This window comes from Saccopteryx leptura, chromosome 1 (assembly GCF_036850995.1).
Source record: "Saccopteryx leptura isolate mSacLep1 chromosome 1, mSacLep1_pri_phased_curated, whole genome shotgun sequence".
Taxonomy (NCBI): Eukaryota; Metazoa; Chordata; class Mammalia; order Chiroptera; family Emballonuridae; genus Saccopteryx; species Saccopteryx leptura.
Genome location: NC_089503.1, coordinates 291,944,861 through 291,963,387, shown reverse-complemented (window position 1 = coordinate 291,963,387; position 18,527 = coordinate 291,944,861). Strand labels below are relative to the sequence as shown.

General features: G+C 47.1%; 1 protein-coding gene across 2 annotated transcripts in view; it reads left to right on the top strand.

Annotated features, from left to right (window-relative positions):
* Nucleotides 1–628: 628 nt before the first annotated feature.
* RFX4 (regulatory factor X4) overlaps nt 629–18,527 on the top strand; it is a 165,805-nt gene continuing 147,906 nt past the window's right edge. For both annotated transcript variants that reach the window (XM_066356036.1, XM_066356026.1), the window contains exon 1: nt 629–988. In XM_066356036.1, coding sequence (XP_066212133.1) covers nt 946–988 — 43 coding nt within the window. In that variant the 5' untranslated portion in view covers nt 629–945. The remainder of the gene's footprint in view (nt 989–18,527) is intronic.

The window sequence follows — 18,527 nt, the reverse complement described above, 5'->3', positions numbered from 1 at the left end:
GGGCTGCAGTTCTCCTCCCTCTGAGCGCGCTCTACTCCACGCGTGTCCGCGGATCTGCGTGGAAGAGGTCACGTCACACCTTCTCCGCATTGTTAGGTTCCCCCACTTAAATCTAACCCGGGACCAAACAGGGGGGTGCACAAGAGGAGAGGAAAAGGAGTGGGGCCCACTCGTGGCCACGTAGGCGACTCCTCAGGCTTCCCCGAGTCCCCTGCCGCCGCCACCCCCCACTCTATGCCCGAGCCTCGCCTGGCCTCGTCCGGGGAAGTGTGGGAGGGGAGAGGGGGCCACATCTAAGCCAATTTTGATTTCGCCTATAATGAGTGCCGGGCGAAGGCTGGAGAAGGCCTCTGGAACTTTAAATAAGAAAAACGTTGCTAATGCTATAATAGAAGGGGGAAGTCGGAGGGCTGGGATTGCGTCGCTCCGAGCCCCCCTTTTCGGAGGCGGCTTTTCTTATTCAAAACAGGCCCACAATGGGCTTCACAGTGCGCCTCGCCACGGCCCCATCTGACGAGCGGCCATTCATCAGGCCGGCTGGCCTATCAATGACATTGCTCCCATCGGGGCTCCTATAAAATGATGCTTTTTCCCATGAAACATCCGCAAACATTTTGACGGGTTTGGCTTTGCCCGGCTGGATTACTGAGTGTCCCTTCGCTTGCCCGCTTTCTCTCTCCCCCTTCTCTGCGCTCTTCCCCTTCTCTCTCTCTCTCTCTCTCTCTCTCTCTCTCTCTCTCTCTCCTCCCTCCCTCCCTCCTCTTCTCTTCTCTTTTCTTTCTTTCTCTTTCTTTTCCTTTCCTCCTTTATCCTTTTGCCCTTGCACTCTCTGCGTCTCTTGCTGTTTCTCCCCTCCTCACTCCCTTCCTCCCTGGGCGGCTCTAGCACAGGGGATCCCCAAACATCAGGACTTTTGGGGGCGCCTGTGCTGTCCATGGGAAGAGCATGCATTGTGGGTTACTGGAGGAACCCGACATGGATTCCACAGGTTAGTCCTATTGGTGGGGGTTGGGGGGGAGACATTGGGAGGTGAAGAAAAGAGAGAGGGACAACTTCAGAAAGAGTTGCAAAAAGTTCAGAAAGGTCAACTTGACAGTGGAACCCCAGGAAATAACGGAAAGCGTGCAGAAGTTTTCAATCCGGCGCGAAGTGCGATTGTGCAAGTGGATGCGTGGAAGTGTGTGTGCAAATGTGTGTGTGTGCGCGCGCGCACGCTGAGGAACGCGCTTTTGCTTGCCCCGGACACAAAGTTACATAAAGATTCGCTGGCTCGCGGCGAGCTCGAGGTGCCACTTAAAGAAACTTTGCGAGCCGACTGCCCCTCCCGGACGCAGTTCCTCCCTGAGGTGGGGGCCCGGAATAGCGGTGCGCTCTGGGGCCGGTGGCGAGGGCCAGGGAGCCCAGTGGAACGCCCCAGAGGCGGAATAGGGCCACGACTTCGTGCAGTCCCTGGGAGGTGGATCCCGAGGCTCGGGCTGGTGGAGCCCCGCCGCTGGAGGGAGTGGCGATGGCGAACCAGGTGGTCCTGGGGAATCCGCGCCGGGTCGGGAGGTGGGAGCCCCAGGCCGCCCGAGGCCGGGTGTAGCCTCCCTGCAGGGAAGGGACACCCAACGACACGCTCCGCTCCGGGGTGGTGACTCTGGAGGGAGAGCAGGACACAGCGCAACCGGCGAGGCCTGGCGGCAGGGTCTGCAAACTGTTCGGCACTTTTGGCGGCTATTGGCTGTGGGCTGTTAGTTTTGGTTGGGGTCGTGGCGATCTGTAAGAACTGAGGAAGGAAGCCAAGAAATCTCTTACAACAGAAAAGCCCGGGGTCTCGGTTCTTTATCCAGCATAGCCTTGCCACCTCCCATTTCTAGCACCTTTGAGGAGCCACCAAAGTTCTAGATCTGAGTTATGCTCCCTACGTCCCTTGCAGGTGGGAGAAATTCGCCTCCTCCTACCACAGTCTTCCAAGCAGTCTACTCCTATCCGCGCTCGGTGGCAGCCTCGGTGGCAGCTTCGGGGCTTCTTAGGGAGATGGGGCTGGGACCGGCCGAAGCAGGGCAGTGAGCGCAGCCTGGGCTGAGGCGGCAGCTTGACGCTCGGCTTGGGAGGATGTATGGAGCAACAAGTGCCTTCCAGCCTCTGCCACCCCCTAACACACGCAATCCCATTCCCTGAGCAAATAAACAAACAGCACCGGACGTTTCCACCCCAAAGCAGCTGGAGCGGGTGTGAGGAAACAGTAGGGGTTATCCGGGCATCACCCAGATGGTCTTTCTTTGGTGCCTGTAGACAGATTTCCAGCCCCCTCACCTCACGCACCCAGGTTTCTGCCGAGGTGGCCAGAACACCACCCCCTTTGACCAGGGAGACCTGCAGTTTTCCAGGGTAGCTGTCTATGTCTGATCCCAAAAGCCAAGTTCCTCTTCCATTGCGCTTTCCCGGGTGGGTGTGGACCCCCTGGGAGTGAGTACAGGCTGAGCTCCGCAGCCTGTACTCCATGCAATGGTAAACGAAGGCAAGGAAGGGCGTCCCCTGCTGCGCGCACCGGCTGCGGGTACGAGGCGGGCCCTGCTTGGGTTCTCTCGGCTGGTGGCAAAGAAGGCACCCAGCGAGGAAAGAACAGCCCCTCCCTCCACATTCTCATGTCAAGTGCTTTCTCCACTGCGCACCTCCTAAGCATCCCAGTTAGAGTCAAAGATCCTTGAATAAAAAATTAAACCCACGTCTGCACTGTTTGCGCCAAGTATTTGCTAAGGGCCCACGTAGGAACTTGGGGGCTCCCCGCACCTGACACCCGCTGCTGCTCAGCTTGGAGGTGAGCCGCCCCTTCCACACTACAGGAGCGTTTTCGTGCGTCCTTGGGGCCGTGGAAACGTTCTGATTTCTGTTTTTCACGCAGCTGATGGCCCTGGGGGCACCTGGTCACTTTTACCTCAACTGCAAACATCCCAAATTGGGAAACCGAAATCTTTACGCCATCCACTGTCTTTTCCCTTTTGAACAACTGAGACGCCTAAATAGCCATCCCAAACTCAAAACCAAAAGTTTTGGTAAATAGTAGCGTGAAGAAATGACACGGGGGCGCACCAGGTGACATTTCATTCGGGCTTGCAAGACAGACAAGGGAAGTGCGGTTCGGCGCGGTTCGGTCCAGGAGCCTTTTCCTCACCTCCCTTCCAGAGAACTTAATCCAATTAGCTTTTCTTGTGAGTCGCCCTTGTTATGTAAAGGTTCTTACTCCCAGGCTTGCTGAGAGTGGCGCTACCCGGAGCAGTTCGATTCTGCTCCTTTTACAGCAGATCGCGCGCGACCAGAACCACGAATGTCATTATTATTATTTCATTCCGAAAGGACTCGAATAACCGTCTCGCAGCAAGTGCCAGGGCGAAGCCGGGAGTGTCCTGGTTGAGAGAGGCCGGCCAGCCGGGCCTAAGTCCCCTCCTCTTGAAAGGAAAATCCCCGCGAAGTGCCTCGGCGCGGGAGAGCAGCTTTGCAGGGGCCGCGGCTCTAGTGGTCTGCCTGGGGGCCACTTCAGCGTGACCTGAGGAAACGCGCCCCTTTGTTCCGAGCACCGAGCCGGTAATATATTCCTCAAGTTTTTCCAAAATACTCAACAAGTGTGGGGCTAAGACAATGGCCTCGTCGGGGGCGGCCGGGGAGCCGGCGCGCGCCTCCTGGGCCTTCAGCTCGCTCGCGGCAAACTCGACAAAGCCGACCCCTCTCCGCGGAGCCCCGCCGCGCCTCGGGGCCCAGGCAGACGGCGCAGGCCGCCAGCGCGCGCGTGGGGCCGCCAGAGCGCGCGTGGGGCCGTCAGCGCGCCGTCGGCCCCGCGCGCCCTTCGCGGCTGGGGCGGGCGCACGTTTCACCCGGCCCGCGCCGCGGCCCACGCCGCACACACGCGAGCGCAGAGCTCCGCGGGGCCCACCGGCCCCACGCGAGCTGCCCGCGGCGCCTACGTGTTTCTGGCCTGTGGGTCATTCTGAGCCGCCCTGCCCAGGCGAGCGTTGCTCTGTACTGAAGGTACCCGAAAATTCGAGAACGAAGAGGAAAGTAGGTAGAATTTTAGGCCGCTTAGAACTTGTGCGCGTGGGGCTGGGGCCAGGTTGGTCGCCTACGCAACAGAAGGGTTGTTTCTCGTGAACCCGGACGGCGCGTTAGCGAGGGGCGCCGCTGAGCGTGTGCTAGAACCTTCTGCCTCTACCCACTCTCTGATCCCATCGCCAGTGTACAGACCCAGGATGGCTAAAGTGCCACTGGAGCCGGACCTGGGTCTCCCGGGCCGCTGGTCCACAGGTGCCAGCCCAGCACAAGGCCCGCCCTGGGCCCGTGGGCCCCCAGGTGAGGACACTCGGCGGCCTGGGCGCGAGGCCCAGGGGGCAGTGAAGGCCCCGGTGGGAAGGGGGCTCTGGCCTCCGCCACTCTCTCGGGCTCCGCCCTAAGCAAGGAGCTGCCTTCTCCGTCCCGGAGACCAGATCTGCGGGCTCGGGGCAGCGAGGGGCCGGGGGCCTGCGCTTTGCTCCCGCGCCCATATTAGGCCATCTCTCCCTCCACGTGTGTGTGTGGCCAGCGGGAGTGGGGGGCGAGCGCCACCGCCCTCGCCACCTGCCGAGCGCCGGCGTCTGGGTTTGGTAGTTGGGGCAAGTGAGAGTCGCTTGGTCCCGGGGCCCCAGGTCCAGAGGCTCCAGCTTTCGCCAGCGCGGACACAGCGCGCAGGCCGGGCCGGGAGCCCCGCACACTCCTCTGCGCGGCAGCATTTCCCACCGCGCTTGCGGGACCCGGAGACCCGGAGACCCGGAAAAGTTCGCAGGGCAGCCGCGCCGCTAGGCCCTGGGAGCTCAGGAGCCGCGTCCGCCCCCTCCTCAGGGCGTCGCCATGGAGACTGTTGGAAGTTGGTGGCAGAAAACAGACCCAGTGCAAAGCAAAATATTATGAGTGCAGTTGGGGTGACTTCAGGGGGGCCAGGGACCCGAGGGCACGAGCGAGAGGCAGAGGCCGACAACAAAGGGCCGAGTGCGAGCCGGAGAGAGGAGTTTCCCGGGGCCTCCCCGCCGCTCTGTGGGAACGGGACAGACCGCTTCCCAGAAGCACCGAGGTCTCTAATTTCTCTCCTGCAGCTACACCTTTTCCCAGCCCCCTGCGAGCCCTGTCTCTCACCCTCTTCGGGTTCTCTTCCAGCCTCCCTCCCTATCTCGAGGTTAGGGGCCAGCTGGGCAGTGCCCTCGCTTCGCTCACAAGCCACAGGCTCACCAACGTGAAGGTTCTGGCTTTTCTCCCCCACGACCCGTGGATCATCCAGGATGAATTTCTCAGCTCCCCCAAACCCCTTCTCCGACCGGTCTGACAGTGTGAGGAGATCAGATAAGGCAGGAAAATCTTGGAGCCGGGCTGGTGGAAAGGAGAGCCTGTCCGACATCCCCCCCCCTTCGTACGGTGGGGAAAACTCTTGAGTTATAATTCCAACTCAGCCACTTGTAACGTTCCTTCAGGCTAATCTAGCCTTTCCAAGATTAATTTTTCTTGCTTGTAATATGAAGGGTGAGGCAGCTCATGATCTGGGATTCTGTGACAAGTTAAACCTATCCCTCTTTACTATAGAATCCAGGAAGCATGGTCACCACTATCTGAACTGTGATACATCACACAATTAGTGAATCTCTCCCCACACTAAAAATAAACGGAAACATTTAAAAAAAGTCATTGGGGTTTTAAGAATCTAGAACCTTGGGTAACCATTTTAAAATGCCTATTCTTTCTTTTCACAAGGATACCTGAGGTACATGCCTTAGGTCTTTGGCCAACTCCTTGCATTCCAAATGGACTTAACTAAAAGATACTAGAATGGATGGAGCTGTATCCAATGTCAGTTTAGGAAACGTTGAAATACCTGTGAGTGGTGAAGCCAGTATCACAGACCTGCAGTAAGTTGGAGAGAAATAAACACTGGCCAATGTGACAAAATGTTTCTGTCAAAGGAAAACCAGACTCTATCCTCCCCTTGCCCAAGCTTTTAGAAAGAGGCCAGGCTGTTGTCATATATAGCGACCCTTCCTGGTAATAATTTGAGCAGATGACCCATTCCTTTTCCTTTTTCCTTTTCCCCCTCAGCTGTAAATGAATGGCTGGGTCATAGTGATGGTGATAGCTATGGTCTACCCACACTTCTAGCACTCAGTTACATGTCTCTGTTCGTATATGTGTTCTGGCATGTATATGATGAATTCTTCCCAGTACTTTGTTTATAGAGGAGTTTTATGGTCATTGATCCTTACAAGTGCTTCACGAGAGAGGTATTATTGTAACCTGCATCAAGCACAGGTTTTTCCATTTCGAATATAGTAAGATCGTGATTCTAAGTCAGGTTCTGTTTTTGTTTGCCATGGTGTCCTTGCCAAAAGGGCTGAGAAGGTATAAAATGGTGGCATCATAAGTTGGGATTCCAGATAGCAGGTCTCCACTTGCAGAGTCCTGAGAGACTATCCCACATGTTCTACGGGTCACTGGGGACACTTTTCATCTGCAGAATTCCAAGGCTCTGTGGGTACAGAACATGAGAGAAGTCTCTGATGTTGTTCTTACTCCTTCCACTCTATTTTATGTATCTTTGCAATTTTATTAAGGTTTAGGGGACCGAGGATGAACCAAGAGATAGATTATTTGAAAGTGCCAGGTAAAAGTAAAAAATAATCTTTGGGTGAACTTATCAGAGGTCTTCTTCAGCCTTACGTACTGAGCACGTGTTAGGTGGCAGACCTGGGGGATGAACAGGGCCGTGGCTCCTGCTGCCAAGGACTGCAGACTGTAGTTGACGAGAGCATGGGTGCTCTCTCTTGTTGAGTACCCACTGTGTGTCAGCCCTGGAACAGGCACTTGTTCACACATTGACCATTTAAGCCTGTGTTGCCCCTTCTTAAAATGGAAGAGGGTCTGGACCTTGCCTGGGGTCACAGCTTGTATGTAGCAGAGCTAGACTGGAGACCAGACCGGGGAAACTTCTCTGCTTGCCCTACCCAGCCCACTTCATCTGGGCACTGCTGGACCTTGAGGTGGATCTGAATCCCACTTGGTGAGAAGGGGAACATACTGATGAGAGTGAAGAATCACAGAGAAAACCTCTTCGAAGGAGTTATGTGATTCTGCGTTTGAAGAGGAGTTTAAATGATGGGAGTAATGGGAGGCAGTGCATCATAGTGGCCATAGGTAAATTCTGGACAGATTTTAGCTTGCTTCATTCATTCATTCACTCAAGGAAACCATGTGTCTCCTATGTGCCCACCACTTTGCTGGATGCTGAGCTTAACAAAATGCCATCTCTGTTCCTCCAGAGCATAAATTCTAGGCAGACAAACAAGAACACACACACACAAATAGATCATTTCAGTGAGTGATAAGCACATGAAGAGAATAACCACTGTCTGGAGCCACGAGGACAGAGCACGGTGATGGTGGGGTGGGGGAATGCCTTTCACAGAGTGCCTTTCTGCCACGTATAGCTGTGTGCCTTTGGTCTGGAATAATTTCTTATTAGCTTAATTATTAGCTAAATAATTTCTGAGCCTCAATTTTCTTATGAAATAGATTATTATTAGCTTAAAAATTTCTAAGCCTCAATTTTCTTATGAAACTGATACAACTATCTAATAGGGCTGTTAAGCAGGAAATGTGAAAGTGGTAATAGATACCACATATTCAATGCTTCCTGTATGTCTTCACTTTGCTAGTGAGCATTTTTATTGAAATACATTATTTATGTGATGCTAACCTCAATACTATAAAAAAGGAATTATTATTATTCACAGTTTAAATGGGCTAATGACAGAAATGAAAGTCAGTAAGGTGTTCAGAGAGTTTTGGGCTCTAGCCATTGGGCCGGCAGAAACATACCTTGCATAAGAAGCAGGATCAATCTTGATGGTGTGTGCCTAATTTTCCTGAGGTGGAATGCAAGAAATCTAGATTTTATTTGTATTTTTTAAAGTTTATGTTTATTAAATGCCTTTCATATTTTAGGCATGCACTCAGTGCTTTAAATGCATTATTAATTATATTTTTAAATGTATGTTATGGGTACTATTATTATCTACTCCATTTTATGCAACAGGAAACTGAGGAAGGTAAAGGTTACTCAAGAAGGACATAGCCTGACCTGTGGTGGCGCAATGGATAAAGTGTCGACCTGGAAATGCTGAGGTCGCCGGTTCGAAACCCTGGGCTTGCCTGGTCAAGGCACATATGGGAGTTGATGCTTCCAGCTCTTCCCCTGTCTCTCTCTCTCTCTCTCTCTCTCTCTCTTTCTCTGTCTCTCTCTCTCCTCTCTAAAATGAATAAATAAAATAAAAAATAAAAAAAAGAAGGGCATAGGTGGCCTACACTATATGTGATCTATACTCTTAGTTACAAGGCTACATACCGATCTCTTTTCTGTCTCAGTAAGGGAGAAGGTGGTGGGAGGGATGTCCAATAAAGCATATCCCATTTTAGCAAAAGCAACAAACTTGTTATTTCCTGCCTATATTAAAGTGTTTGGATGGTCCTTTAAACTATGGACACAAAATTTTAAATTATTGTTGGCAAAGACAGGGACATCAAGCATTCTTGTCTTTACCACACATGTGAAATGTGCTATAATCTTTTTCGGGATTCATTTGAAGTTCAGTTAATATTTGATTCATTTGAACTTGAGTTAACATTTGCTTTGTCTCTGAGGATGTCAAGGCTTCATTCTGGCTCACATACAGACACCTCAGTAAAACTAATGATGCAAAAACCATTTTGTAATGTGATAATATAGGTAACCTTTAGGTAATTTAACAAACTGTATTGCAGCTAAAAGTCATTCACAGATATGTATTACCATGCTTCAGGTGAATGTGGTGTGACTTAATGAAAAGAACGTGAGCTTTGCCATGAAACAGACCAAGATTTAAATCCCAGCCTGGTCACTTTCTAGCTGTGTGACCCAAGGCAAATGACCTAACTTCTCTAAGCCTCAATTCCATTCTTTCTGAAAATATCTATTCCTTACGTTCTTAGGTTGGCTTAAAGATCATAATGAGATTGTATACATAAAATTAAGCTTGGCACTTAGAACTTGCTCAGTAAATGGCAGACTTTATTATTACATATAGTAATTATCTGGTGTTTCTAATGCCCCTAATTGGCAAAGGGTATAAGATCCTGAGAAAAAAATTAAACTGTAGACATAGACCCAGTTCTAAGGTCAAGAGAAATCATTATTTTCTGAAGGGTGTAGACTGAGGGATTAATTCATTTCTCAACCTTCCCCATGAAGAAGGCATTTGACATGCTCCCAGTTGCCATGATTTCATCCTTATGTTTTTCCCGTGTGTTCAAGGAAGTAGAAAATGTGTGCTTGTAGAGGAACACCTGTTGACTGGAATTTGAATCTTGGAGGAGAGCTCCATGGATCACGCAGAGGAGCCATATGTTGCACACCTCTGTTGGGGGCCCTCCCAGCTCTGGAATGAGAGGACCCACATTCTCCCCCACCCCCAATACTCATAAGCATTACTGTGTTAAAGACTGAACCATTTTGCACTTGATTTTCAGGAAGTGGAAAACTCAGTTTCATATGAAACATTCTCTGAAACTCCTTTTAGCAGGATGCAGAGGAAGTGTTAAGTTCTTTTGTATTTCTTGCGTATTTTTTAATGTAAAGAAAAAAATGTCCATTTGTTCTGTTTCTGTCTTTCTAATTTGATTTTTGCCTACATGTGGTTTTTGAGTTTTTGAAATGTTAACAGCTTCCTTAGAGAGAGAGAGAAAGAGAGAGAGAGAGAGAGAGAGAGAGATCATAAAAAGCAGAAAATAATTAAATCCAGTCATGTTTTCCATTGAATATGGTCTGTATTTTGGCACTGAGGGCTAGATTGACCTGTGCCAGTAGGTTATGCAGTTTCTGTGGGTCAGATCCGATCCACAAAGCAGAATTACTATAAAATATGTAGATAGTTTTTATTTTTTGTGGTTGGTGAATCTCAATAAAACTTAAAAGCATTCTCTGCTGCCGATCAGTAATTACTAGTCGACAGGTAAACTTGGACATGTTGTGTTTATATCATGGTTGTTTTGTTTGAATCTAAAGGGATAAGAAAATCTTTAAAAAGGCTGTGATCCAGGGAAGGTTAGTGAGCACTTTGCGTACTGTTTTCCGATTATGCAATTATGTTCAAGGTCAGCGTTATTTAGATGCAACCTCATTGAGATTGCTGAATTTATCAGATTTTTATTTAATTGAAATGGAGACTCAACATTTCATAAGCATCAATCTCCTGAATTCATCATGTTGGAGAAAATATACTATCACTCACTGCAAGTGAACTGCTCTAGCACTGGATTTTGAAAATGTCATTTGAATACTCTAAAGAGTGATTAGTGATTGCTAATTACACTTCCAGCATCTAATTTTTGAGTCACAGATGCATTTTATGAAAAAAATGATGTCAGCGCGTTTGTTTTGACTCTTGTGAGTGCCTTGAAATCATCATGTCAAGCTAATATTAGACTTTTGAAAAAGGAAGTACGTTTCTGAAGTTGCAGTTCTAGAATTTATCATTTTAAAAAATGAGCATGAGTGATTTTTTTTCTGAATTCCACACCATCTTTTTCCAAATGATTAGTCTAAATTTGGAATGTTCATAGATGTAACATTTTTATAGTTTTTTCACCAATTCTAAATACTCACGGGTACATCAAGTTCCTGTTGAAACCATTTGGATTTTACAGTTTCAGAATTGGAACCATGACACAAACGCAAACCTATTTCCTATGGAATTGAGTGATTGTTTTACCATTTTGCCCTGTTTTCTTTGTTGTGTCAGTTCTGCTGATGATATACATATCTTGAATGGGGTCAGGGGAGAATTAAAAAACCTCTAAAAGTTCTTCGTCGAAAAATAGAATCAACTAATTTTGTATCATCCTTACATTTTCTGTTTCTAGGAGTTTTATTTCGTTTACTTGACTCCTTTTCAAAAGCAAAACCGTTTCTCCATAAAGTGTTATTTGACATCCTAGAAAAGAAGTAGCATTGGCTGAGAAAGCTCTGGGAGTTCACGGGGGAGAAAGGTTCCAGAGGGCTGCAGGCCCTCAGCTGAAACATCACAGCTCGTCAGTGTTGGAGAGAAGGTTTCGAAAGCATGGCGCTGTTGTTGTGAGAGGGCCTTTGGTCTGCACGAACTTTTATTTTCAATTCAGTGAGCAGAGGTTTTGAGGTTGCTGTGGTTGGGTAGGGGATCTTTTCAGAAATGCCAGGCTTTTAGAGAAAAAAAAAACAAACCACCAGCTTTTATTTTCATCAAGGCTCTGTTTTAAAGTTTGAAAACTTTGCAGTGATTACAAGAATGAATTATTTTTCTGCTTCGTTGGGGTTTCCTCCATGTGCCCAGGCTGCAGGACATGCTCGTCTCGGCCACCTCACAGGGCACAGCGGAGGGAGCGAAGGGAGTGTGGGAGGCGGCAGGGCCTCCAGGCCTGGCCTGGACCCGCGCATGTACTGGGCGTGCACCCAGCACAGAGCTGGCCGAGCCAGGGTACAGCCCGGAAAGCACAGGGGCAGAGAGGTCCTGGGGAATCCAAGAAATGAGCAACCTATGGGAAGGATTCCCTGTGGATCCTGTTTTGTTTAGAGTTTTTCTTGGTGCTAAAAGATATTTTAAAAAAGAAAAATAATGAAAACACCCAAACTATAGTAGATAGTTTGATTGTAGATAGTTCCGATTTCATTTAATTTTTTAATTACAGTTGGCATTCAATATTATTTTATGTCATTTCAGGTGGATAGCACGGTGGTTTACACGGTGATCCCCAATATTTCTAGTACCCAATATTACTGACTATATTCCATGTGCTGTACTTTATGTCCCCGTGACTCCTCTTTCACTACCAGCTTGTACTTCTTAATCCCTTTACCTTTTCACCTCATCCCCCAACCCTCCTCCATCTGACAACCACCAGTCTGTTCTAGGTAGATAATTAGATCATTTTTCAGAAGAAAGAAAAAATAATGGGGGGGGGGGAGGGATGCATTTGGTGCGACACTAGAATCTATGTAAACACAGTAAATTAAATAAGTAAATAAAAGAAGAAAGGAAAAATAGAAGGAAGGAAGGGACCCAGGGAGGATGGGACAAAAGGAGAAAACACTCTTAAAATCACTTTGGTAATTGATGGCAGGCTGACTTGATACATTATTTTCAAAATTATTACTTTTTATAAACTAAAGTGACTCCCTTTTTTTTACTGAATTTGGGGTGCATGTTTCAAGTGTACAGCTCAAACTGAGTAATGAAATTTATAATTTTTATTAGGCACTGTGCTAAAAACGCTAATGCGTGTTTTACCTCATTTTATTCTTATGCTGAACTTATGACATTATTTCCCCCATTTTACAGATAAGAAACTGAGGTTCAGAAAGCTTAATGAACATGTCTAGGACAAACAGCTGGTGTCAAACCTAGATTTGAGCACAGATTAGTCTGATCTCAAGGTCAGGCTGCCTCCTTGCCTCCTAAAACCTGGAACTAGAAGGAAGACCTTAGAGATGTCCTTTCTCGCTCACCTTCTCTAGTGATAAAGAAGTCCATGAGGTCAAGTCAGCCCTGATCCTAGTGGGAGACAGCAGCTCACACCGCAGATCTTTGGAGCATACTGTGATGGGTGTCAGTGGGCATCTGGCTGCCACAGGTACCCCGATGTGACTTTGGCAGCAGCAAGCTGCTGACGACGCCATGGGCCCTCCTTCCTGCAGGAACGCCTTCATGCAATGTGTGCCTTTCATCTCAAATCATTCTCAGACCTACTGAGTTCAGCCCGCCACCACCACTGGGTAGCTGTCCCCACAGGCACCTGCCAGTAACTTTGGCAAATTTGACATGCTACACACCTCTTCAGGGCTTCATAGCTACTTACTTACAGACATATTCCCCTTATAACAGGTTCAACATAAAAACCTTGGTGTTAAAGTGACAGCATATTTCATTTGCATAATGTGCTACTTGGTGCAATCATGGATACAATCATTAATAGCAGGGAGTTTGCCATCACTGATTGAATCATTAGCAGCTCCAGCATCCTATAGGTTTGTTGAGGAGTGGCTTTGCCATGGGCTAGATGTGTAAACTCAGCAAGTTAGGTAACCTCTTGAGCCTAAGTTTGCTTGTCAGTAGAGTGGGACCACGCATAGTGCCCGCCTTATAGGGTATTGTGAGGATTAAATGAAGTATAACTTATAAAAAGGGATCAGCATGGGGCCTTGGCATGTTATAAAAGCTTAATAAATAGAAGGCACTATTAGTGCCACTAGCTTCTCCTTGTGTTCCCCCAGCAGCTTCCAAGACCTGTCTCCTCCCTGTTCCCCTGCAAGGAATGCGTAGAAATAGAAAACAAAATTTATACAACACTCCTACTGGGCTCAGATTTTTTTCTGACATTTTATTTTTTAATTACAGTTTACATTCAATACTACTGTTATTTTTTTTTTAGAGAGAGACAGAGACAGGAAGGGAGAAAGATGAGAAGCATCAACTTGTAATTGTGGTGCTTTAGTTGTTCATTGATTGCTTCTCATATGTGCCTTGACCGGGAGGCTCCACCTGAGTCGGTGACCCCTTGCTCAAGCCAGTGACCTTGGGTTTCAAGCCAGCAACCATGGGATCATATCTATGATCCTAACTCAAGTTGGCAACCCATGCTCAAGCTGGATGAGCCCGCGCTCAAGCCGGTGACCTCGGGGTTTCAAATGTGGGTCCTCAGCGTCCCAAATTGATGTTCTAGCCACTGCACCTCCAACAGGCCCGGCTGAACTGACACTCTTTTGAGACTCCACTAAGTGCCAGACATGATGTTGGTGCTTCATTCATTCATTCCTTTCCTTCGCTTTCCTCCATCCTTTGCTTCTCTCCTCATTGGCCCTCTCTGCTGTGCCCAGCACCATCCATGTGCAGGAGTCAGTGGGTATATAAGGCACAGTCAGCTCTCAAGGGGCTTATATTATTTCTCCTAATCTTCATCATAACTCACAGGGTAGAATTTTTAAAATACTCTATAGGAAGGAAATTGAGGCTCATGAGGTTAAGTAATTTTGCCGGAGGTTGCAGAGCTGAGTTAGTCACTTGTAAGGAGAGAATTAGAGTTAGTATCCTCCTGGCTTCCAGGGACATGTTCCTCTCACCAAATGATCTAAGTATCAAACAGAAAGAGTGATAACAGGGAAGGGACTAAAGTGATATAAAAATTGTAATAGCTAAGAATGATTGTGCTGATCATGTAAGCACTGTCTGTGCCTTATTCACTTAATTCTGATAGAAACTCCATGAGGAGCTATATTACTAACCCTGTTTTGCAGATGAAAAAAAATTGAGGCTCATGGAGGTTGAGTCACTCGCCCAATGTCATACAGTGAGGAAGTTAGACTTGAACCTGACAATTGAGCTCCAAAGTCCATGTTCTTGACTGCTGCACTGTCCTTAAAACAAACAAAGTGCCTCTATCATAAACAGGTACCTGAGAGTCAGCAATGGTTCCATGCATCTAGACCTTGCTCCGTCCTAGGCACCGTGCTGAGTGCTTCCCATGCATCTGTTCTCTGAAATCCCACACTACTAAGATGAGGCAGGCAGATATTATTCACATTTTATGTGAGCGGACCCTGAGATTTAGAGACGTTGCCTGAAGACATCCCAGCCAGTAAGTACTGGGGCTATAATTCAGACTGTTCTCATGTAGCTAGTTAATAGACCCATGTGCTTCTTGTCCTTCTCCTAGATATTCTCAGGAAATGATTCAAAAGAAAGAAAAATTATACACTAAGTTGTTCATTGAAACATTATAAAAAATACTATTAGCTCAGTGGAACATGGGGCATCTCTATTAAATAGTGATAAATACAAGAACTGACAACATAGGAAAAATCTGCATGTTTGAATGTTGAGGGAAAAAGGAATAGAAATTGCATGTTCAGTGGGTTTACAGTTCACATATGTGCACAAGTAGTTTACCTGTTAAGAGGGTGGGCTTGTAGGTGAGTATGTTTTTCTTTATAACATTTTAAAATTTAATTTCTATAATAGATTAACATAGGAAAGAGAAAAGAGAGGGATAGTTTGATGAACTTTCTCAAAAGTCTGTTTGGGGAAAAGGTTAAAAAACAACAACCTAGGAAAGAAATGATGTCAAGAATTGAATGTTATCAGATGCTGTGCAGAGTAAGTAGCCTTGAATCCAATAACCTTTTTCAGATTTTTATGTGCTTTTATGATATTGTAGTAATAGAGAAACAAAAAGTCTGTTGACATTAGGAAGTAGTAGGTGTGCTCCCCCCAAAAGTCAAGGGAAATGAAAATTTTAAAACCTGGTTATGCAATTATGTATGTTAATCTGGTGTTCCCAGGGACATTTTCAGAGCAGAGATCTGCTTTTACATTGAATTTATCTTCGACAGGAGATGGCACTGAATACCTTAGCATTAACTTCCTCTAATCTGCAGGGACTGTTGATGAGCTCCTGATCCATGAACTAATGGCATTGGTGTCACTCGTGGTTTCTTCTCTAATTCTTGCATATATTACAAATAATGATGCCTTCATTAATCTTTTTGCCCATTTTATGTATTGAGTTGTCCTAAAGTGAGAAAGGGCTGTAACATTACTGAGCACCTATTGTGTGTTTGGTATTATGTGAGTACTTAATACTCACAGTGAGACTTGAAGGCATGGATAGTTATGGGTGTTACAGTATACGTAATGATTAGGTTAGAGTCATTCAAATAATGTCTCGGCTGCTTACTGCTGTGTGATCTTGGGCAAGTCATTGTTGTGATTATGTTGTTGATGAAGATGGTGGTGCTTACATTGGGAAGCTGCATTCTCAAAGATGTCATTCATATCATCTTGAGTTCACCTGCATTATACCTTGACTGAGACTCCAGCTGGTGAGGAAGAGACACGGGGACACTGGCTGCAGGGGAGTGAGTACAGGTAGCCAGAAAGAGGGCTGGTATATAAGGCACAGTCAGCTCTCAAGGAGCTTATATTATTTCTCCTAATCTTCATCATAACTCACAAGGTAGAATTTTTAAAATACTCTGTAGGAAGGAAATTGAGGCTCATGAGGTTAAGTAATTTTGCCGGTGGTTGCAGAGCTGAGTTAGTCACTTGTAAGGAGAGAATTAGAATTAGTATCCTCCTGGCTTCTCATCTTTTCTCATTCAGGTCTTTCTTCCTCTCTGGGCCTTGCTTTCCCCGTCTATAAAATGGGGTAATAATACCTACTTATGAAGTACTTACATGAAGAGTTATGAAAACAGTGTAGTACAGTGTTTGGTACAAAATGGGGGTTCAGAAAATAGTAGTTATTATAACTAGAACAGGGAAACTGAGGCACAGTAAGGTTAAAGTACTTGGTCAAGTTCATAGAACTGGCGAGGCAGCGAGGCTTAGAAGCCAGGTGTTCTCTTTCCTCTGTATTGGACCCCTCTGCCCAGTCAGAGGGGCTTCCTCCCTGCGGTAAAGAGTAAGGCTGGTTTGGGTACCGACACCTGCTGGTTTCTGGTCCCACAAGAAAGATTCCCCAGGATACAAGTGGAGAGCCAGGACAGGCAGCAGGGACACTTTAGGGGTCTAGAGAGGAACTAGAAACAAAAAGAATGAGTGGTTGGGCAGATCACAAAGCACAGAGGAGGCAGGAGTGTTTGCAGAAGAATAGTAATAGAAATAACATCACCTATGTTTAGATAGCACACTAACCTTTATTAAAACTGTGCCTGCATCCTCATCACCATCATTTGAGCCTCACTGTAGCCTTATGAAGCAGATATTCTGATTGAACAGATGTGGAAACTGAGGCACACATAAAGTGGGAGTTTGAGAAGGGTTATTTTTTTAAAGTCTATATTAGAATTAGGAAAGAGCCAAAAATACTGCTCAGAGTTTTGAGGAAAAGAAGAAAAGTAAAAGGGGGCAAACTGATGAGGGTGCTTTTTAGCAAGAACTGCAGGGAAGGCAAGTGGGGTTACAGGCTTGGAATCGTGTCACTGAAGGAAAATTGATTAGTTGAAGGAAGAAGTAGTTCTTGTCCTGATCTTTGCAGAGGACCAGGCCTGGGCCAGAGTGTGTTGAAGCAGATAATAAATTGTTCCAGTGTAAGTTGTAGCATTTAGGCACCCCAATCAGTTACAGAGACAAAGATGACCTTGAGGACACGTCCTGAGGCCTGGGCTGTGGGGATAGCCATGCACCAAGCCATTCACACTCTTGTCCTGGCCACATATCTGTGTCAATGGGATAATAATGTTACTTCCAACATTACCATGATTAGATGATACGATCTAGTATATAAATACCTATCACTGAAGCACAAAGCTGATGCTCCATGATGATGATGTTGATGAAGATGATGGTGCTTGCTTTGGGAGGCCACATTCCAGGAGACACCATTAGTGTCACCTTGGACCCACCTGCATCTTGCTGTGACCGAGACTCCAGCAGATGAAGAAGAGACACTGGGGCCATGGGGATAGGCTACAGGAGTGAATATAGTTAGTTGGGCAGAACTAAATTCTTTTTTTTTTTTTTTTTATTCAGTGAGAAGAGGGGAGGCAGAGAGCCAAACTCCTGCATGTGCCCCGACCAGGATCCACCTGGCAAGCCCACTAGGGGATGATGCTCTGCCCATCTGGGGCATTGCTCCATTGCAACCAGAGCCATTCTAGCACCTGAGGTGGGGACCATGGAGCCATCCTCAGTGCCCAGGGCCAACTTGCTCCAACTGAGCCATGGCTGTGGGAAGGGAGGAGAAGAGAGGGAGAAAGAGAGAGAAAATTGAGAAGGGGAAGGGTGGAGAAGCAGATGGTCACTTCCCTGTGTGCCCTGACAGGGAATCGAACAGGACATCCACATGCCGGGCTGATGCTCTACCACTGAGCCAACCGCCCAGGGCCTATCTTTTCTCATTTTACTATATCAGTTCTGGTCCAAGCCACTAAGACCTTACTGAACTCTTGCAGTGGTCTCCTACCAAGTGAAACCATTAAGTCTTGGGTTTGCTTGGGACAGTGCTGGTTTACACATGTGGTCCTGGCAAAACTATTAATAATGCCAGTTTTCAGTCTCAGAAGTGTCCAGGTTTGGGTGGTAAGAGATACGGTCTCCTGCTTCCCGTTCTCTTCCCGCTAAGATTGTGTTCAGCAGCACCAGATGGAGCTGCCCTCAGAACTTTTATGCTGATGCCACACTCTAGTTAAATATGTTTAGAAGTTCCCAACCCCCTATTGAAGAAACTCAGGACTCCTTAACCCAGCCCTGAATACAAAGGCAGGGTTTTGATGTGTGCACGCCCCATAGCATCTTACAGAGTGCCAGCCAAACAGGAGAGTCTCAACAAAGACACGTTAAATTACTACCTGAAGGAATGTGTGCATTCACACTCAGGATGTTTGTCAGTTTTTTGAATGCAGCATTCTGCCAGCTTCATGGCCTTCGCACATGCTGGTCCATCCAATAGGAACACTCCTCCCTCCCTGTTTA